Source organism: Ailuropoda melanoleuca, chromosome 20 (assembly GCF_002007445.2).
Source record: "Ailuropoda melanoleuca isolate Jingjing chromosome 20, ASM200744v2, whole genome shotgun sequence".
NCBI lineage: Eukaryota > Metazoa > Chordata > Mammalia > Carnivora > Ursidae > Ailuropoda > Ailuropoda melanoleuca.
Genome location: NC_048237.1, coordinates 14,869,012 through 14,891,946, shown reverse-complemented (window position 1 = coordinate 14,891,946; position 22,935 = coordinate 14,869,012). Strand labels below are relative to the sequence as shown.

The 22,935-nt window shown below is 36.0% G+C and overlaps 1 protein-coding gene across 1 annotated transcript in view; it reads right to left on the bottom strand.

Annotated features, from left to right (window-relative positions):
• Positions 1-22,935, bottom strand: part of MIPOL1 (mirror-image polydactyly 1) — a 310,557-nt gene that overhangs the window by 35,847 nt on the left and 251,775 nt on the right. The window contains exon 11 of the mRNA XM_034648675.1: positions 8,001-8,231. Within this exon, the coding sequence (XP_034504566.1) occupies positions 8,001-8,231 (231 nt within the window). The remainder of the gene's footprint in view (positions 1-8,000; positions 8,232-22,935) is intronic.

The window sequence follows — 22,935 nt, the reverse complement described above, 5'->3', positions numbered from 1 at the left end:
TTTACATCGGAATCCGGGGATGTACTGTATGGTGATTAACATAATATAATAAAAAAAAATCAAAAAAAAAAAAGAGTTGGACTCTTAACTGACCGAGCCACCCAGGCACCCCGAAAGATTCTTTTATTCTGTATTTTTTGAGGGCAAAATATGCACATGGGCAAATCCCTGGCTTAGTGGGGAGAAATAAGCATGGAATGTTAGGATCTAAGTAAAATTGGTATCTCTACTTATTCTTGGGTTCAATTTAGGTTTTTTCTAATTACATTTTGGGAATAAAAGCTATACCTAGTAAGGAAGTATATATCAGATTTTAGATGAGTATACTGAGGATTAAAAGAAAACCAGACCTTGACTTATATAATAATGTAGACCTTTCTATACTAATAGATAGACACATCATATTAAATTTTCTATGTGTTTAAGAATAGGGAAAGCAAAGGAGGAAGTTCTGAGTGAGCTGTCAAGCATAGTGAGGCTGAGCAACATCCAAGCAGGACTAATGAAAATCTGTTAAAATCAAATTTTTACAATAGCTTCCCTTTCTTTCCTCTTTATTACTACAAAGGAATTCTAAAGTACACTGGTGGTTAGTGCTATTATATAAGAAAGTTAAAATCACTTTATATACCTTGTTTTCATCATTTCTAAAACTATCCTCAGGTAAGATGGATGAATGAGTTCTCCTGTCTTCACAGAAGTACCTGGGAGCTCTGTAGCCTGTCAAGGGTTAAACAGCAAGAAGGCTTTAACTGGAGCTAGAACAAAACCAAGGAAAAGGACGCTTGTCCAGTCATATGGCCACTCTAAGGAACTTATATTTCATATAAATATGTGAAAATCACATTTGAATGTCTCTGGAGCATAAGAACTCCTGTTTTTTTGTTTTTAATGTTAACCTATCAAGTTCTGGTTAAAAATTATATGATCATTGTTAAGTGGATCCTATAATCCCCTAAAATAACAGGGACATTATCTCTTTTAATTACTGTAATATTGGAATTAATGAAAAACAACAAAAATTCCTGCATTTTATTTGGTCTTAAACTGAAACAGCATGGATATCTCCCATATTTTACTCTTTAGTTCTTTTTCTTTCATTCTTTTCCATTGTACTCATTTGAACCATGTTTTATCTATCTTAGTAGGCAGAAATGTAGTAGGCCCAACTCTAGATCACCTATTTGAAGATAGGTTCTGAAGTGAAGAAGCAGATCAAATGTAAGCAGCTGTGTTGTAATTTAACTTTCTGGTCCCTACTTTCATGCTTTTTATGATTCATTCCATAACATTAAATGTATCAAAGAAAGTGCAGATTCTTAGGTTTAGAGAATTTTTTTTCTTCTTGCATGCTTTACTTTCCACTTCATTAGAATTTCTCAAGTTTCGGGTTAGGCTTCAATTTCAATAATCCTACATTAATCCTTCCCTAGTAGAGAGGAATGCCATCGAAAATTAACACTATGTTTCTTTTTTGTGTCAAAGTGAGACATTCCCTAAAGATAAAGGTGCAAACCCAACACTTTAGTTTTTGTAAAGAAATGAATATAATACATATCTATCAAATGTGATAGGTACGGGGGTGTGTGTGTGTGTGTATAAAATAAAAGTAGCTCTAAAGAAATCTACTTTATGTACTCAATGGATGAGAAAGGTGATCCACTAAACAAATATATAATGGAATTAAATTTTTTTATAAAACACATACTTATTTCATAGTGTGTAAGAAGACTTGTATTTCATAAGTTAAATATGTATTTAATTTAAAATATGTGTTATGATTTACAAATCCAGAATATTAAATTCTTAAAAAGCATATCATGTGCTCAAGAACAAAAATTAAGCATGTTAGATGCTGTACACCTTACAACGATTGCTTAGGAGTCATCTGAATCCATCTTCCACATATAAATGACAATATCTGATTGGATCTAGATTTGGAAGGTGCCTTCTAGAGCTGATTGGGAAGTTTATTTGTACATAAACTATCACAATAAATTATTTGACTCATTATGTGCTGAGGTATGTATCATATTTCACAGAGCTTTAAAACCTCAAACACAAAATAAATTTTGAAGAGCAATTTCCAGAAGTTTTAAATCCTCCCATTTATTAATAATACTAATAAATCAAGATCAATTTTCAACTTTATATTAAACAATTGATTTAAACCTTATACTGAGGTGAGAATTTATGAAACTTATCCTTTGATTCAATCAACATTTATAAAGTGTTCAGACATGCGTACTATCTTGCTTTGCTACTCACAGTCTAACCAAGAATTTACTAAAAAAAAAAAATCACAGGTAAAATTGGCAAGAAGCAGAATAATTTTAGTGAAACAATAATATAATTAGAACACCTTTTGTACTAAACTATGTAAGGATATTTTACGACAATTTGTCTTCATTATGGTTAAAACCAGATTCTGGAGCCAGCAACAAAACTAAAAAGTTTAGTGATGCCTTTTGATGAAAAGAAGGCATTTTTTTTTTTAAACCAAGAAACTGTGGAAATGCTCTGTTCCCCTTCCCAGCACTCAGAGTCATCTACCCTGTTTTATAATTCAACCTGCAAACAGATTAAGCAGCTGAGTTGTGGAAAGTATGTTTGCTCTACGCTAAGAACCCTTGTGTGACACTATGGCGACTCCCCTGACACCTCGAAGGGAACTACAGACAGTCCTTACTCATCAGCAGGGAAACCAGGCTGAGAATTCACAATTTCTTTGTGACCTCAACTTCTTCATAGAAATCAGTATTTGACCAAGAGGCAGGAAAGACTTTTTGTTAGCTTACATGTCCTTCTTCTTCTTTTTTCCCTGTCAATATCACTCAAAAGCTCAGGATGCCCTATATTTCAAAAGGAAATGTTCTATGCTGATCTTTGATATTTTAATTATGTAATTAGAAATGGGAATACATGTAAATTTTAAGTAACTGATTTTTTTTAAAGTATGAAAAGAAAGAAAATTTTAGATAGTGATACATTCTTTCTTGAAAACATGTTTAAAAGTTTAGAATTTTTGTCCTATATCTTTTTTGTCTGACCTACTTATTATATAGTTACAGTTTATGAGGGATTTGAATCATATCAGTGTAAATCTGGCCCATAGTAAAGATGATTATGTGACAAAAGTTACTTTACTGTAAAATCTAGAAGCTTCTGAGATCTTCTAACCTTATAAGCCTGGTTGTAAATATTTTAAGTAATTATGTGTAGCTTAGGTATGTTAAGTATAGTCAAATACATTTTTAAAATCCTTCAGAAAACTTTTGTTCTAGGCCACAAGAACCTTATCTATAGACAGAGAGACAGATGGGAAATAAAATACAGCATGAAGAACAAGGAAGTTTAAATCTCTGGTGATGATAAAAATATCACTTAATGGATTTGTGTGTCAGTTATCTCTTTAATAAACAAGAATTATGGGTGGTCCTTGGCCGAATCATTAAGAGAAGTTTCTCTTACAAAGTTCCTATGCTCTTAACCTGTTCTTTAGTTCCCTCTACTTCCACATAGCTCACCAAAACTAAGTGCCTAGGATCAGCCAAAGAGCAACCTAAAACCGAAATGACAATGTGTTCTTCTTCCACAAACATACACATTTTTAGAAGAGAAGTACCTTAGCCTTGCTTAACCCAAGGGAATGGATTTCCACTGGTGAAATTTTAGGTTTTATGACACCTGGGCCAAGAAGCTGTTTTTGGACAAATAAGGTCTGGCATTCTTTACACTTTCCCCTATCGGTGTTTCTGCCTGTACATATTGGCTAGCTTATAGATGGTAATTTTGCACCACTTTCCTTTTCAGGAATACTCCTACAGGTTCAAAAAATTTAAGAAATTCATTTGACTCTAAAAGGAAATAAAATATAAATTTAAAATTCTATAATTATTAGAAATAATATATAGTCTCTCCACTATTAACTGAAGATTTCAGATCTTTTAAATGTAATTAAACTTGATGGGAGCTGGTGGATAGAACAAGGGTTAAAAGCCCACTAGAAAGTCAGACATCATAGGAGTGGTGGTGTCAGTGAGGGAGACAGGCAGGCAGGACTAGCCACAAAGGTCATACTTTTCTATGAAACTCTTCCACGAGCATTGGGTACTGGGTTGGGATAAAAGTTTTTTATCTAGGACCTAACGTGGATCAGAGCACATTTGAAATTTTCCTGTGTATTCTGGACCTGACTTGCTTTTACTTTATTCTGTCATCCCATCAACCTATTAAATTGTTCTAGTTCATTTGTTCCTAAGTGTTTACAGAGTACCTACTTCGCAGCAGGCATCTGTGTGAATATTTGGAGAAAATGTGGATACAAAGATGAAAAGAACACTCTCCATGTCTTGGGAATGCTCAGTAATTTTGCAGGGAGTGAAGTAGACAGGAAACAGGTCAACAAAGCAATTGTAACACCTAGATGATAAAGACCTCTAACAAAGATATGGACTAAGTATTATGAAAAAAATAAAAAAAAATTAAGAAACATCACAGAGGTAATGTTAAGACTGGACTTTAAGGAGTAACAAAAATTTGGCTGGGTACTGGAAGGGAGGAATATGCTTTGAGAAGAAGAAATAGCTCATGTAGAGATATTGTGTTTGGGGTTGTAGGAGGAAATGATACCAGAAAATGGATGAAGGCAGAAAGGTGATAGGCTTCATATAGCCTGCTAAGTTGTTTATGCTTTAGCAATGTAGGGGATGAAGGGCCCCTGAAAGATTTTAAATAGGGAAGTAATGTAACCTGATTTCAGTTTTAGAAAAATTAACTCTGGTGACAGCGAGGAAGACACACTTGAGACCTAGAGGCAGAGAAACTGGTTTCATGATTATTTCAATAGTCTAGAGGGAGGATGATGAAGGCCTGAAATAATGCAATTAAAAGTGAGGATGGAATAGAGGGAATCAGGTGATAGGCAGTACAGAAAACAGAGAACGACAGCAAAGTGCATGTGAAAAGTAAGAAAGAGTGAGGGAATAAGGACAGTGCTGAAACGGCTGAGGACCATTACTGAGACAGGAGATATAGGAAGATGGCGAGGGCTTTATTTTCAGGGGAGGAATTTTTAACATACTATGAAAACACGGAGAAGAGAGTGATATTTAACTTTCTAGGAAGCTGAAGAAGACTTTATAGAGGAGACATACTTGAACTAGTCTGGCTAGTTTGATGAGTTCACACACAATTTACATTGAATTACTTCACATATAATTTATAACATGCTGATAATAAAGTAACTGGCAGTGAACTAGGTATCTTACATGGTATCCAGTTTATTACTCGTATCAAACCTGCCTGTGAAGGCAGTAATACTGTCTGAATTTTTCAACTGAGAACTTTTGCTTCCAGGGGTTAAGTAATTTGCCCCAAATCTCACAGCTAATAGGTAGGAAAGCAGGGATTGACATACAGGTCTGTCTGACTTGACTACAAAGCCTGCCTCTATCTTCTCTGCTGCACTGATCTCACAGAATGAATAACTTTTTCATGGGGGAAAAGGGTGAAAAGGCTCCAAGCAGAGGAACCCACATATATAAAGGTATTTAGTCTTGAAAAGGTAGAGCCCTTCTGAAGAATGAGATATTAGAGTGTGGAGTGAAATGGCAAGAGAAGGAGGGACGATGCAACATGCACTGTTCTAAAGACATTAAATGTTTATCTCATCTAATTCTTACAACATTACGAGGTGGAAGTATTATTACCCATATATTATTATCTGCATCAGCACAGTGTTTTAAAACAAAATGTACAAGTTCATGTACCTATGCATTTTGAATCCAGATTCTGAGCTTTTAAACCACTATGCTTTATTACCGAAGATATGGGAGCATCTTTACTTATTGTTTACCAGGATCGTATGGTAGTTTTATAATAAAAATATAATTAGAAATGGAATTTAATAGTTAGGAAATTACTGGTAATCTTAAAAAGAACAATTTCAGTATAAAAGCTAGCCACAGTGTATTGAGTAGCACAGGAGTAAACGGAATTGAAAAATTATATACTGAATATAGATCAGTTATTCAAGAAATTTGGTTGTGAAAGGAAAAGGGGAAATGTGTACCTTTTTAGTTTACATTGTAATTACTGCCTAGAATACTGACATATTTACAAAGGACCTTCAAAAATAATTGCTAATAACAGCAATTTCAGATCATATGGAGAAGAGTAATACCACCTATCAAAGTCTTTTAAGTTGGTTTCCTGGAGTATTATCCTCTTAAATGCAATAAAATAGGTTGATGCCCACATTAACTGCAATGAAGGTACACTGCCCAGTTAAGGGCAATTAAAAATATAGTGGATTGAATATGAATAGGAAACCTCACTGTATTTTGTCTGGTTCTTATTGCTGGAAATTAGAATAAAAGATTCAACATTTAAATTGAAATTTAACATTTAAATGATGTAACTGTTTCACTTAAACTCTGTCCATTGATTAGTGTCATTCCACTAAAACCTTCTGATCTGTCCATGGTTAAATGTGAAAAATAGGACAATACAGTAAGTTTCTCAAAAAGTTAAACTTACTCAATTTAAAGCATTATCTGAGATGATGTTATTTTTACTTCAAAATTGATATACTTCTATATCGATACAAAGTATTTTTTAAATTATTAAAAAAATAATAATAGTTGATGAGATCTAAACAATAAAAGGATGACATTTCCAAAGATTTTATAGAAATTTAATTGGTCTCTGGGAAACACTGTTTTAGGGAATTCTAGTCATGTATATAAATTAAAGAATTACATGTAAAGGAAACTTTGAAATTTGTATTTATTTGTAGACTTCAAGCAAATAGAGCTAACAGATCTTGACTGTCAAAAGTTACTGATCTGTAATTTACAATGAAATGGGATCTACCTATGTATCTTAGTGTTTTTAGAATATTAATGTACATTGTGAATAATTGGATATAGTTTCTGACTGAACATAAACCTAATCTTTCAACCTACAAACAACAGAATACTTACCATAAATCATAAATTTCAAGGTACCCTGATTATATAAAGATTTTAATATGCATAATTCCTAACCTGTTTTAAAAATCGTTCTTAACTATAGATTTAGCTAACCTTGGGCTACCATTCAAAACATAATTTCAGGGACACTGGGGAAACGGTTGAGATGATTTACTTTCAAATCAAAAGTGGTAAGAAGTAAGAAACTTTGAAGTTAGCACTACTTCATACTGCGAGACCGAAAAAAATTAAGGAAAAAGTATGTCTTAGGAATTGAAGGCAATTAAGTGTGTGAATGACAAAATGCAGTTAACAATACATGAAGATGGGATCAGTTAAAATGACAAGTTCCATTCCATTAAAGCTGCCTTAGGAACTTCTGCTACAGGGTTCAAGTCCTTGAAATTAACAGTTCTTTGTAGGATATGTCCTATGCTAACATTTTGCTAGCTATCATAAGGACTGATTGATTTTGTAGCTTTTTAAAAATTTTAACAAAAATGTGAAGATCATCGAAAATAAATAAATGTAGCTGTGCACTGTGAAAAGCTGTCCTGAATACTTCAGAACAACACATGAAAATTAACTCCACTGTAACTATTTGATGTGCCTAGAGGTCTCAGATTACAAATTCACAGATGATCTCAACTCAAGCAGGATTATCACAAAGCTAAATGAGTAAAGTTGATTACTTGACTGCCTCTTCCCTTGCCAGTAACTTTACCTATTACCTATGAAAGGATTTTAATGGTATGGGCTCCAGGAACTAATGAAGAGCAGTTATTAAATAAAAGTGGTTTGCCCTCAGTGGTAACCATGATTCCCAAGTGAGTGACTTTTTTGACCCCAACTATGTACGTATGATAGGCAATCTAAAAAATAAAAAAGTTCATTTGGCTCAATCTACTTTTGTCTTAAACCATTAACAACATGCCTAATAAATAATCTATTATTTAGTTGCAAAAACAGTGTTCTTGTTTTGCCTTGTTTCATGCTCTTGAAATCATGCAAGATCATTTGACTTACTTCTGCACTTTGTCATTGGCCGCTCGGGAGGCCTCCGTGGCGTGCCGAAGCTCCAGCTCCATGTTCGCGCGGTCCGCCAGAGCTTGCTGCAGCTGGGCAGCCAGTTCCTCATGCTGTTGTTGAGTGATGGCAACAATGTTCTCTCTATTTCTCAAAGCTTCTTCATAAGTACTAAGGGTGTGGTTAAACTGATCCTTCAGATTTTCTTCTTGGGATAAAGATTTGTGTAAACTGAGAAAAAACATAAAAATAAATAATGGAAACATAGATATGTAGCCTTCCTGACCAATAATCTATTTAACAAAAATCTCCATAAGAGATACCCTTTTCTAAAAATCAATGAAGACATACTTAAATGGGTAAATAAAAATAATTTTCACATCACAATATTATCCTTGATAATCATTCTATTTCTCTGCTTCTAGGCTGAAAGCTACCCAAATGATTATTGATGTTACCAAAGCATAGAAGAAGATGCTGCAAGATGTTAATTTAATTACATCAGTGTAAATATTACATTCAATTTTCTTTAAAAGGAATAGTGGAGAATTGGAAAATAAAGCATCCCTAGGTAAATAAAAGAATATAATAAGCTGACTGCAAAGAAGTGAGAAGTAAGAGAACGGGCATCAGTTTAGCAGATCCAGGGTTTCTTCAGTTGAGCACTTAATGAGAATGAACGGGGGTTGTACGAATACTGATCAGCTCATACACAGATATAAATGAAGTTAAAATCACTAGTCCGACTGCACAGAAATAATATATATTCAGATATATTTTTTTTGTTAATGAATCTCATGCCAAATATATCCACTCATTAAGTCATACAGAGAAATAGCATATAAATTAAGACTAAATGAATGCAGAAGAAAATGCAGACAAATAGAACCCTAAAATGCTAAAGGTCAAATCTTTGATATGTCATTACACCTACCACCTGAGGTTATTTTGAAATGGCACCAAGCACCTCACTCAATTAAATAAAGACATTTTGAAAATATAAATATTTAATAAGGGAAATTTAAAATCCACACAGGAGATGTTCTTTTTTTATTAAATAAAATCATTTCAGTATATGCATACAAAAGAAATGTCGATGGGAGACTTGAAGTAAAACAACCTAACTATATAATGCAGATTGATGATGTGAAAGAAAGTAATATAATTCTGAAAGCTTCAAAAAGCTAGTCAGGGAACTTTAGCACTAGCTGAATATCTATCTAGTCTGATACTTTATTTAAAACTGTCCAAACCAAAGTAATTATACATTTCTTTTTTTGTTTGTTTGTTTTAATGTTTTTTTATTATATTATGTTAGTCACCATACAATACATCCCCGGTTTCTGATGTAAAGTTCTGTGATTGATTAGTTGCGTATAACACCCAGTGCACCATGCAATACGTGACCTATAGATCTCTCCAGTATGCTCACTTTGTAGAAGGTGTCAGACAGAAATAAGAAGGATATGAAACAGGGACAGTCAGCACACCAAAAGCAATCATTTCAAGATTCAAATTAGTTCATAAGAAGAAAGACTGCTACTAAATTGTGGTCAATTGATTACTACATAAAAATAAGAATGGTGTTTAGTAGAGTGCAAAGAAGTATCTTTCTTTATGGTTTTGACCTTGTTATTTATCAAGCACTTACTTCATTTTTTCTAAGTTCTTCCTACCAATCCACATGCCTAAAGGCTCCCACCTCTTGCCTATTTTCCTATTCTTTCTGTTCTTTCACACTTTCTGATCCCTCTTATTCCATGTTCGTTTCCTTCAATCCACCCTCTTTGGTTTGGCTACTTGAAAAATCCAAGAAAGAAACAAAAAACAAAACAGAAAACCTTTAAAAAGACAAGTTTCTTTATGTTCTTTACACTTAAAAGATTATTACTTACATTTTAATTGTTATACTTTAAATTACACAGAGTGCACAAATCCAAAGTATTTGGCTTGACAAAATGTAAAGAACAAAATATGTAATAAGCCCAGAATATTCCCCTCTGTTCCCTTCCAGATAATTCCCCTTTCCCAAAGCAATCACTTATTCAACCTCTGTTAAGATTAGTATTGTCTGTTTTTGAACTTTTGGTCTGACTTATTTTACTTAATAAGGCTTATGAGATTCGTCCTGCTGCATGTAGCTCATTGTTTTTTATTGCTATGAAGTATTCTGTTATACAAATATACCACAATTTAATCATTTCACTATTGTTGCTATTAGTATTCTTATATGTTATCTTTTGATGGACCTCAGTACTCATCCCCCCCCCCACTTTATTGAGATATAACTGACATAAGTACTCCTTTCTGAAGTAAGAATTGCTCTATAGGGTGTATGTATGTTCAGATTAAGTAGATGCTGCCTAGTTTCCCAAAGTGGGACTACCAATTTACACTCCCACCGGCAATATATGGGAGTTGCAGTCGCTCTACACTCTCCCTTAGAGTACTCTCCCTACTGGTAAACTATAGCCATTCGAACAGGGGTGCAGTACAATTTCATTCTCTTAATATTGTCTTTTGATGAATTTAAGTTCTTAATTTGAATGAAGTCCAATTAATCATTTTTTATTTAATGGCAGTGCTTTTTGTGTCCTATTTAAAAAAAATCTAAGCCTAACCGTTCCTTTGTATTTTACCCTTATGTATATGGTCTCATTTAAAGTTCACAGTGGGCAGCTTCGTTTGGGAATTCTGCATTTATCTACAATGTCCATAACACTATTCAGTATCCTCTAGCCAATTAAATATTAAGAATCAATGATTCAGTTTTAAAAATCTCATCTTTTATTAAAACCATGGTATCCCAATTTAATTCTCTAATCATTCATCACTTCCTAGTCTTCTAGCCTTTAATTTTTTTTGAATTTTATATCTCATTTTTCTCTCAGTTGGATCTGTGACTGGGATCCTTAACTCTCAAGCTCAAAAAGCTACTCATCATTCAAATGCCTTGGAAACCTTTAAATTCACATCAAGACTTTCTCAAACAGAAGCAGTAGCTGGAATGAGCTTTTAAAACAATAAATTAGATAATGTCACTTAAAATCTGCAGTGGCATCTCACTCCACTCAGAATAAATCTCTAAAAATAATAACATCAATTTGCCTATTTTAACTCACTAAACCTCACAACAACCTATGAGAGAAGGCCTATCAATATTAGTTTTTTTTTACAGGGGAAGAAATCGAAGCAAACAGAGGGCAATAATTTAATTAATCTCACACATGTAACAGACCCAGAATCTCAACCTTTAGTCTTTCTCCCTGAGCTGAAACGTGAAACACTCCTCCCAGCTGGCCATGAGCCGCGGAGCCCTGTATCACCTCTTCTCTCTTCCTCATCTTCTAGCCAGACATTCTGTTTCTCAAGTCCATCAAGCTTTTTCCTGCTTGAGGCATTTGTTTGTAACGTCTTTCTCTCCTCTCCCTGATTAACTTCTACTTATTCATTCAGTCTCAGCACGGATACTGCTTTCTCAGATAAACCTTCTCCGACAGTTCAATATAAATTTTGGTGTTCCTTCTTTGTTATTCTGTCTCAATGACCTTACTCTTTTCCTTCTTAGAACTTATACTAATTTGTAGCTTTTCTCAGTTTCATCTTGTGATCTACTTCCCAACTCCACCATATTAACACTATTTACAAGGGGAATTTTTAAAAATGGGGACACATTCCTTAAAAACTTCAATAAATCAAACTATTTCTAAGGACACTTTCTTATCAGAATAAAGATGAATAGAGGGGACAGGTTCCTAGCATATGTAAATCTATACCATTTACAGCATATTTTTGTTTTAATGCTGTTTTTCCCCTCAGAGTGCTCTTCCCTAGAGCCATCTTGTTTATTAGCTTTCTTCACAGAGTCAAATCACATTTAACCTCTTTTCAAAGTTATTGATTTTCAGATGCATTTTTAGCATGGCAGCAACATTACAATTTATTGGTCTTAAATGACATTGTATTGGAAAATATTTGAAGTTATAGTAAGAATAAATGATAAAACAATAGCAGAAAAGCGCCATTAAATCACTCTCAGAAGTTCCAAAGCCTGTGGCTCACCCAAAATCGACAAAGAATGGTAATTATTTTGGTTTATCATGAAATTAATGAGGTATCACACACAAGGTTTCTACTCATTCTTACAGTTTTCAAATGATGTAATTCTTTAATTTTTGTTATTATAGAGAGTGAGACTTTGAAAATATCTTTGCTTGGTAATCTTTCATATTATAACTCTAATCCATATCAGATGAGACCATACATTGCCTCTTATGCCGCTCACCACGTTGAGTCCAACAGCAGGCCAGGGTAGAAAATACCCTTTGATGGGCACTGTACTAGTAAGTAGCATGTAACAGATTTCCTTTCAGAAGTGGTTTCTGTCTTAGTTTCAATTCCCTCAAGTCTGTGGTCCTGACTATTTTCCTAGTCCCTGATTCTGAACTGCCTTAGCTTAAACTATCTTGGAATTATCAAGCTTCTGACCCACTTTTACGTTTTGCTTGCAGATACTTATGTTCTCCTCAGCTTATCCTGCTTTCCTGCTTGCTGAACTCTCTCTCAATTGTAATGTCACACGTGGATTCAGCTCATTCTTGCAACTGGTACTTTTTCATTTGTACCAAGTGTTGATGCGACGTTTCCTGGCTTCCTCTTTTGTCTCCGTGATCAGGTATTAACTTAAGTCCTTCATGAGTCGCTTTACTCATCATCCTACAGCATGCACTTACTCTTCTGCTCAGGTTTCATTTATTTACAGTAATTGCTCAATCAAATGTTTCATATGTGTTGCTTTAATTGGATAAATATGTTTGAGTTAAAAATTTAGAGGTGAAGTACCACAGTATAAACCAACAGTTCTTACCTAGGAGTAATTTTGTCCCTCCGGGGACATTTGCAGCACCTGGAGACATTTCTGGTTGTCATAACTCGAGGAGGGGAGTATTACTAGCATTTAGGGGGTAGAGGCCAGAGCTGCCGCTAAGCATCCTCCATTGCAGAGGACAGTCCAGTGTGTCAAAAATGCCGAACTTGGGGTACATGAAAGATGTTGGCTTTGGACTTTGCAGAAGTAGATTCAAATTTCAGTCCTGTCATTCACTCTGTATGACCTTAGGAAAATACTTTACCCCCTTACAAAATGAGGTGATCTAGTTATGTGAAAATGTCTAGCACCATATCTGAGTAAAGAATGGGCATTTATCCATGTGTAAGTCTTAAAAGAAATAATTTATCTCTGGGGCGCCTGGGTGGCACAGCGGTTAAGTGTCTGCCTTCAGCTCAGGGTGTGATCCCGGCGTTATGGGATCGAGCCCCACATCAGGCTTCTCCGCTATGAGCCTGCTTCTTCCTCTCCCACTCCCCCTGCTTGTGTTCCCTCTCTCGCTGGCTGTCTCTATCTCTGTTGAATAAATAAATAAAATCTTTAAAAAAAAAAGAAATAATTTATCTCTAACTTTGTATGATATTTTACACAACACGCAGACATTTTAGAAATACTTGATGAAAAACAACTGCCTGTTTCTACAGGTTTTTCATGAACTGGGAGAAGTAAACTAGTTTTCCTAACCTTTATCATTTACTGATAACATTCTTAAATCATTCTGGAAAAAAAAAAGAGGCAGGTCTGGCTTGTTTTACTGAATTAAATAAAGATAAAGCAAGTACGAAAGGCAGAAGTATGTGCTACCTTGTCCTAAGTGTACATTTTCTGAGAGGATAGTGTCTGCATTCACTTCCTGGTTTACTGTATCAATTAATTTGATCTGAATTTCTGACCTATGATTTGCCTTCTCTCTGAAGAACTTCTTTTTACATTTTCTGCAAGACAGGTGTACTGGTGACAAATTCCCTCAGCTTTTGTTTATCTGAGAAAGTCTTTACTTCTCCTTTACTTTTGAAGGATAACTTCACAGGATACAGAATTCTAGGTTGACGTCTGAAGTTTTAGTCTGACATTCAAGGTGCTCCAAAATTCTATTTTACTTTTCTTTTCAGACTTCGTCCTACCTACTCTATCAAAGTCTTTTATTCTAGCCAAATGGAACTATAAATTGTTCTTTGAAAATGCCATCACACTTCATTTTGCAGTACTGCTCACATTGTTGCCTTCACTTCGAATGCTATTTTCCCCCCTCCGCACCCCCTATCACCACGCTTCAAGATTCAGACAAACTGCAACAACCATCATGGAGTCACACTCCATACCCTCCCTGCCCAGGGGGATGCTTCTTCCTCTAAGCTCCTACACCCTTTCCATGTCCCTTATATTATATTCCTCACTTTCTACTATCCTTTGTAGTTACTGTAACCTTGTTTTCTTTCCTACTAGATTCTAATACTGTTGAAAGAAGCAACCACGTTTTATTCTTTGTTTCCTTCTAGGGCCTAACTCAGTGGCTTCTCTACAGGAGGCATACAAAAGTTATTTAATGAACATTGCTGCTTAAATGCTCTATTTGAACAAGTGGCCTCCAGTGTTGTAAAAGGATCACATCAATTTTATTTTCTTTCCTTTTCTCTTTATCTTAATGTACAGCCCCATATGGTCCATAGTTCACCTTTACCCACAATTCATTCCCTCACATTTTGGGGGGTATTTTAAAAATAAACTTTTTGTTTTGAGATCATTGTAGATTCACATGCAGTAGGCAAGAAATACCACAGAAAAATCCCTGGTGTCCTTTACCTACTTTACCACAATGGTAACATTTTATAAAATTATAGTATAAAAGCACCACAAAGACAGTGACATTGATATAGTCAAGACAAAAAACAGTTACATCACCACAAGGAACCCTCATGTTTCCCCACCACTCCTTCCCCTCCTTAAACCCTAAGCACTAATCTGTTTCCCATTTCTATAATGTTTTATAAATGGAAAGGTTGCTTCTGGGACTTTTTTCATTCAGCATAATTTTCTGGGGATTCATCCAGGTTGTTGCATGTATCAATAATTTGTGGGTTTTTTAAATTTTTAGAGGAAATGGTCCATTACTTCTAAGTGTTTGGAGATTTGCCTGTTATCTTTCTGTTACTAATATTTGTACTGATACTACTGTTATTGAAGAGCATACATTGTATGATTTCAGTTCTTTTAGGTCAACTGAGGTTTATTTTATGACTTAGAATATGATCTATTTTGTGTGTCTAGAGTTGACAATAATCCTTATTTTTATATCTGTAAAGTCTATAGTGTTATCCTCAGTTTCACTCCTGATATTGGTAAAGTGTCTTTGCTCTGCTCTTATCTGCTTCTTTCTTTTCTTATCTTTATCATTTCTTCCTTCTGCTTGTTTTACATTTCTTTTTCTGTTCTCTTTCTAGATTCTTGAGGTAGGGGCTTAGATTGTTAATCTCATACAGTTCCAATTTTTCTTAATGCATCTAGTGCTACAAATTTCCTCTCAGCAATCCTTTAACTGTGTCCCACAAATTTTGGTGTGTTGCATTTTTATTTTCATTCACTTCTATGTATTTTAAAAAAATTTCCCTTGAGAACTCCTCTTTGATTCATGGATTATTTACAAATGCATTGTTTAATTTTTAAGTGTTTGGAGATTTGCCTGTTATCTTTCTGTTACTAATATTTGTTCTGATACTATTGATTGAAGAGCATACATTGTATGATTTCAGTTCTTTTAGGTCAACTGAGGTTTATTTTATGACTTAGAATATGATCTATCTTGATCTATGTTTTATGAGCATTTACAGAAAAAATATGTATCCTGTTGTGTGGCATGCCTAAAACTGTTGATTAGATCCTGGTAGTTGATGGTCATGTTGAATTCTTCTGTACCCCTGGATTTTTTTGCATCTAGTGAGAGGAAGGTGTAGACACCTCCAAATTATAATTGTGGATTTGTCAATTTCTCTTTTCAGTTCCATCAGTTTTTGCTTCATATATTTTTAGTTCTCTTGTTTGGTATGAACACACTTAAGATTGCTATGTCTTTTTGGTGGACCTTTTTTATAATTCCATGCCCCTCTCTGATAAGTGTTTTTGCTTTAAAGTCTACTTATAAGATACTAGTATAGCCATCCTTACTTGCTTTTGATTTGTATTTTTATGGTTTATCTTCTGTTCTCTTAATGATTTTATTTGTTGTCGGTTTCTTGTAGCCAGCCTAGAGTTAGGCCATAATATTTATTTTTATTTATTTATTTATTTATTTATTTGAGAGGGGGAGAGTGAGATGGAGCGGAAAGGGCAGACAGAGAGAGATAGAATCTTAAGCAGGCTCCATGCCCAGTGCGGAGCCCAATGTGGGGCTCAATCTCACAATCCTGAGATCATGACGTGAGCTGAAATCAGGAGTTAGATACGTAACCAACTGAACCATCTAGGTGCCTCACAGGCCATAATTTTTAGTCCACTTTGTCAGTCTCTCTGTTTGTTGTTATATTTGGACCATTAACATTTAAGTTGGGGCTTAAGCCTGCCATTTTCTTTTTGTTGTCCCTGAGGTTTTATTGTTGTTCTTTGTTTTTTCTGTTTTCTTTCTCCTGCTTCCCTGCAGGTTACATGAGCATATTTTGAAATTCCGTTTTTATAGATCCACAATGTCTTTTAGTGTATCTCTAGGTATACCACTATACATACATAAGTTATTATAGTCTATTGATGTCATTATTCTACCAGCTCCAGTGGAATATAGACACTTTACTGCTGTTAACATTCCTTTGTCCGCCCTTATTTATAATTATTTAAAAAATATCCTCTACAAGGGCCATATGCACCCCAATGTTCATAGCTGCATTGTCCACAATAGCTAAATCGTGGAAGGAGCCGAGATGCCCTTCAACAGATGACTGGACTAAGAAGCTGTGGTCCATATATACAATGGAATATTACTCAGCTATCAGAAAGAACGAATTCTCAACATTTGTTGCAACATGGACGGCACTGGAGGAGATAATGCTAAGTGAAATAAGTCAAGCAGAGAAAGACAATTATCATATGATTTCTCTCATCTCTGGAACATAAGAACTAGGATGATTGGTAGGGGAAGAAAGGGATAAAGAAAAGGGGGGTAATCAGAAGGGGGAATGAAACATGAGAGACTATGGACTATGAGAAACAAACTGAAGACTTCAGAGGGGAGGGAGTGGGGGAATGGGATAGACTGGTGATGGGTAGTAAGGAGGGCACGTATTGCATGGTGCACTGGGTGTTATACGCAACTAATGAAGCATCGAACTTTACATCGGAATCCGGGGATGTACTGTATGGTGATTAACATAATATAATAAAAAATCATTAAAAAAATAATAAATAAATATTAGCCCTAAAAAAATTTAAAAAAACATTAAAAAAATTCATTGCTCAGAAAAAAAAATATCCTCTACATACATTAAGAAACTAATTAGGGAGGGTTATAATTTTTTTCTTCAATCATCAAACATATTTGAAAACTCAAAGGGTCTATTATATATTTCGGCTTGCTCAGTGTTCTTTCCTTCCTGACATTCCAAGGTTTGTTCTTTTATCTTTCTTTTTAGGTAACTTTCATTAGCCATTCTTGAAGAATAGATCTCTTAACAAAGTCTCTTTGTTTTCCTTCATCTGAGAATATCTTGATTTCTGCCTTTCTTCTTCTTCTTCTTTTTAAGTAGGCTGCACACCCAGTGTGGAGCCCAGTGTGGGGCTTGATCTAAGCTGAGATCAAGAGTCCGATGCTTAATGGACTGAGTCACCCAGGTGCCCTGATTTCTTCCTTTATTCTTTTTTCCCCCAAAGATTTATTTATTTATTTTTTTTTATTTATTTTTTTTTTATTTTTTTTTTATTTTTTTTTTAAAGATTTTATTTATTTATTTGACAGAGATAGAGACAGCCAGCGAGAGAGGGAACACAAGCAGAGGGAGTGGGAGAGGAAGAAGCAGGCTCATAGCAGAAGAGCCTGATGTGGGGCTCGATCCCGCAACGCCGGGATCACGCCCTGAGCCGAAGGCAGACGCTTAACCGCTGTGCCACCCAGGCGCCCCAAGATTTATTTATTTGTTAGAGAGAGAGACTGCACATGCGTGAGTGGGGGAAGGTGCAAAGGGAGAGAATCATCAAGCAGACTCCCCACCGAGTGTGGAGCCCCACCTTGGGCTCGATCCCATGACCCATGAGATCATGACCTGAGCCAAAACCAAGAGTCTGACACTCAACCGAGCGAGCTACCCAGGTGCCCCCTGCCTTTATTTTTTGAAGTATATTTCACTGGATCTATAATTCTGCCTTGACAGTTCTTTTCTTCTAGCCCTTAAAAAATGTTGTGCCACTTTTTTCTGTCCTCCATAGTTTCTGATTGATGCCTGTTAATGTGAATGGTTTTTCCCTTATAGGCAAGGTGTTCTCCAGCTGCTTTCAGGATTCTTTCGCTTTAGTTTTCAGAAGTTTAATTATGGTGTGTCTTGGGGTATATTTATCCTCCTCCAACTCCCCCTCCCTTCCCCTCTGTTTCTGGTAACCACAAATCTGATCTCCTTTTCCATGCATTTTTTAAAGATTCTATACTTAATTGAGATCATACAGTATTTGCTTTTCTTTGTCTGACTTCTTTCACTTAGCATAATGCCTTTAAGGTCCAACCAAGTTGTCACACATGGTAAGATTTCCTTGTTTTGTTTTTGTTTTTGTTTTTTAAATGGCTGAATAATATTCCATTATATATATGTGGGGCTCAATCTCACAATCATGAGATCATGACCTGAGCTGAAATCAGGAGTCAGATACTTAACCAACTGAACCATCTAGGTGCCTCACAGGCCATAATTTTTAATCCATTTGTCAATCTCTCTGTCTGTTGTTATATTTGGACTATTAACATTTAAGTTGGGGCTTAAGCCTGCCCTTTTCTTTTTGTTGTCCCGGAGGTTTTATTATTGTTCTTTACTTCTTCTCATCCTCACATTTTAGGTTATTACTGTTACACATGTTTTTTAATACTGTGTAACTGACAGATTCTTATATTTATGATTGTTTTGCTTTTTTTAACTTTTTTTTTTTAAGATTTTATTTATTTATTCGACAGAGATAGAGACAGACAGCGAGAGAGAGGGAACACAAGCAGGGGGAGTGGGAGAGGAAGAAGCAGGCTCCCAGCGGAGGAGCCTGATGTGGGGCTCAATCCCATAACGCTGGGATCACGCCCTGAGCTGAAGGCGGACGCTTAACCGCTGTGCCACCCAGGCGCCCCTTGCTTTTTTTAACTTTTAAACTAGAATTATGAGTTATGCACCACCATTACCATATTGCAGAATCTAACTATATGTTTACCATTATCAGTAAGATTTATGTTACCTTTAGTGTTTTTATGATGCTAATTACATTCTTTTTATTTCCAAAGAATTTTGTTTTGATTTCTTGTAAGTTAAATAATGAACCTAGTAATGAACTCTGTTGTCTTTTGCTTGGGAAAGTCTTTTTCCCTCCTTTGTTTCTGAAGGACAGCGTACAAAATTCTTTTCAATTCAAGCTATAGAACTCTTGGTTGACAGTTATTTTCTTTCAATATTTTGACTATGTCATCCCATTCTCTCTTGGCCAGAGACATTTCTGTTGAGAAATCCATTGATAGTCTTACTGGGGTTCCTTTGTGTGTAACTTCTCTTTTTTCTCTTGCTGTTCTTAAAATTCTTTCTTTGTCTTTGACAGTTTAATTATGTGTCTCAATGTAGCCCAATTTGGGTTCAACCTAGTTGGGATCCTTTGGGCCTCATGGATCTGGATGTCCACTTCCTTCCTCAGGAAGTTTTCCGCTATTATTGCTTTAAATATAATTTCTACCTCTTTTTCTTCTTCTGAATTTCCCATAATGTGAATATTTTTTCTTTACATTGTGTCCCATGATTCCCATAGGCTTTCTTCACTCTTTTCATTTTTTTTTTCTTTTTACTCCTCTTACTGGGTAATTTCCAACATGCTATCCAGCTCCGATGTGCTCTTCTTCATGAAACTCTTTATTGAATTCTTCAGTTCAGTTATTATATTTTTCAACTCTAGGATCTTTCTTTCTTTTGCTCTTGCTCTCTCTTTCTTTCTTTTATGGTTGCTATTTCCTCATCAAATTTGTTTTTCTCATGCATTGTTTTCCTAGTTTCATTTAGTTTTCTATGTTTCCTTATAGTTCATTAAACTTCTTTAAGAAGGTTATTCTGAACATTTTGTTTGACAGTTCAAAATCTCCATTTCTTTAGGGTCAATTATTGGACTTAATTAGTTTCCTTTGGTGGTGTCATATTTACCTGATTTTTTGTGATCCTCGGTGCTTTACGTTGGTTTCGGCTCATTTGAATAACAGGGCTCCTCTTCCAGACTTTACAGGTTTGCTGTGGCAGAGACCTTTCTTTATCAATCAGCTAAGTTTGGGTTTCTGGGTGAGTCTGCTGGTAATGTTTTGGGCACGTGGGGTCTGCTATTACCATCTACTTTTAGGCAACTATTTGAGTTCTGAGGATGGGAATGGAGGGGTAGGTTATACCACTGGCTGGGATCAGTTGGACAGGACAGCTGGCTTGGTTCCCTACCCAAGTGAGGCTGTTGGGTTGGCTCCATGGTTGCCTGAATTCACTGGTCAGACTTACCAGATGGCTGGGACTGGTACTACATTTAGTAGCAGATGAGGCTATGAATCAGCTCTCCTGCCTGGTCAGGGCAGCAGGTCAGAGTCCAGGGCATGTATATCTCATTGTTTTGGGACCTTAGACCTTATGCATTAAATTCCTGGTCAGATGAGGCTACTGGTTTTGCTCTGCAGATGGGGGAAGATATGGGCTGTGCTCTCTGTTCAAGTGCCACTCTATGCAGGGCTCCCGAATGGGCTAAATAGTTTCCCATGTGCTCTGGCTATGTTCACTGGTCAAACAGGCTAAAGACTGTATTCAGCGGCTACAAATTAGATTCCTTGCCTGGGTGCAGCAATAGAAAGAGCTCTAAAACTGGCAAAGCTCTTTATCGTCTTAACTCAAGCTGATCTGTACCCCAAGTTCCCTGGCCATACAGGGCCACTGCCTTCTCTCTGCACTATTGGTTGTGTCTGCTCTTCTCTTGGCTTGAGTACTGCTGGGCCACACTTTCAGGTGTTTCCGATAATCTTTCTGGTAAGATGGGCTGGAAGACACTCTCCACAGTCAGTAGCACTATGTTTCAGCCTCCTTGCTTGGGCAGGAGGGGTAGGGGCGCTCCAGGCTACTCTCAGTTTGGCTATGGATTAATCTCCCTGCTTATGTATAGCAGGGGAAGTCTCCATACCCAGTACTGGCTTTGGTTTGGGGTGATCGGCCCTGTCCATCTGCTTCTGAGCTCAAGTGCTGTTGGGCTACACAACCTCCAGAAGTTGTTGCCAGCCCTTCTGGTCAGAAGGGTGGCTGGAAGGCATTCTCTATAGTGGGTGGGGCTGTGACTCAGAATTCTGCTTGGGTGTGGGGAATCTGGGCTCTAGGGTTGGCATAACTCCTCATTTGAGGATCTGAATCAGGCAGATCTGCACCCCAGTGAGTTCTCTGGTCAGACTGTGCCCCTGGCTTAGTTCTATAGATGAGCCAAGCCACTGGTTGGGGATTACTATTTGGGCACTGTGGATGGGAGCTCAGACAAATTAAATCTCAACCACATTCTTAACTATACTGAAGGCATTTCCCTGTATTTCCCGCCTCATTGTCTGATTTACAAATTAAATCTCCTCAACCACATTCTTCACTGTACTGAAAGCATTTCTGTATGTCTTTCAGAATGAAGGCCTATTATACCGGAGCATAAGCTGATTTGCTCGAAAATAAGCAAGGGAAGTCAACTATTATTTGCTTGAAGGAGCCTTAGCAAATTAATTGATAGCTGCAAAATCCCAAAGTATCTGGAGATTCAACAACACACCTCTAAATAACACACTGGTCAAAGATGAAGTCTCCAGAGATTGTGAAAAATATTCTGAACTAAATGAAAGTGGAAATACATCTTATCAAACTTTGTGGGACACAGCAAAAATAGTGCTTAGAGAAAAACTGATAGAACTGAATACATATATCAGAAAAGAAGAGTAATGTAAACTTAAAACAAGCAGGAGGAAAAAATGCAATTTAGAGCAGAAATGAATGAAACTGAAAACAGGAAATCAATAGAGAAAATTATCCAAATCAAAAGCTGATTCCTTGAGAACATCAATGTATTAGTTTCCCAGGGCTGCCATAACAAAATACCATGAATCGGTGGCTTAAAAAAACCAGAAATTTATTCTCATATTCTGGAGACCAGAAGGTTAAATTTGAGGTGTCAGCAGGACCACACTCTCTCCAGAGGCTCTGGAGAAATTTCTTCCCTTGCCTGTTCCAGCTTCTGGTGGCTGTAAGTATTCCTTTGCTTATGGCTGTATCACTCCAATCTCTTCACAAGGCTTTCTCCTCTGTGTGTCTCTCAAAACTCCCTCTGCCACTCTCTGATAAACACAGGTGATTGTATTTAGGACCACCCTGATAACCCTAAATAAACTCCCCCTTTCAAGTTCCTTAGCTTAATCACATCAAAAATTGTTAAGATAACACTAAAAAATTACAGTGATTTAATGCATCTTTTGGGCATCCATTTTTGGGCTACTGTAATCAATAAAATTGATAAACTAACCATGCTAAGAAAATAAAAAGAGAAGAACACAGGTTACTAATATCAGAAATGAAAGAGGTCATCACTACTGACCTCAAGGACATTAAAAGGATAATAGATGTTATGAACAACTAAAGGCCCACAAAGTTAATAACTAGATGAAATGGACCAAAGTTCTTGTGAGATGCAAACTACCAAAAATCACACAAGGGGAAATAATCTGAATAAGTCTTTATCTATTAAAGAAATAGAATCAATAATCAAAACATTTCAAAAAAGAATGGACCACACCCAGACAGGTTTATCAAACATTTAAGGAGGGGACGATTCCAATTCTCTAACATC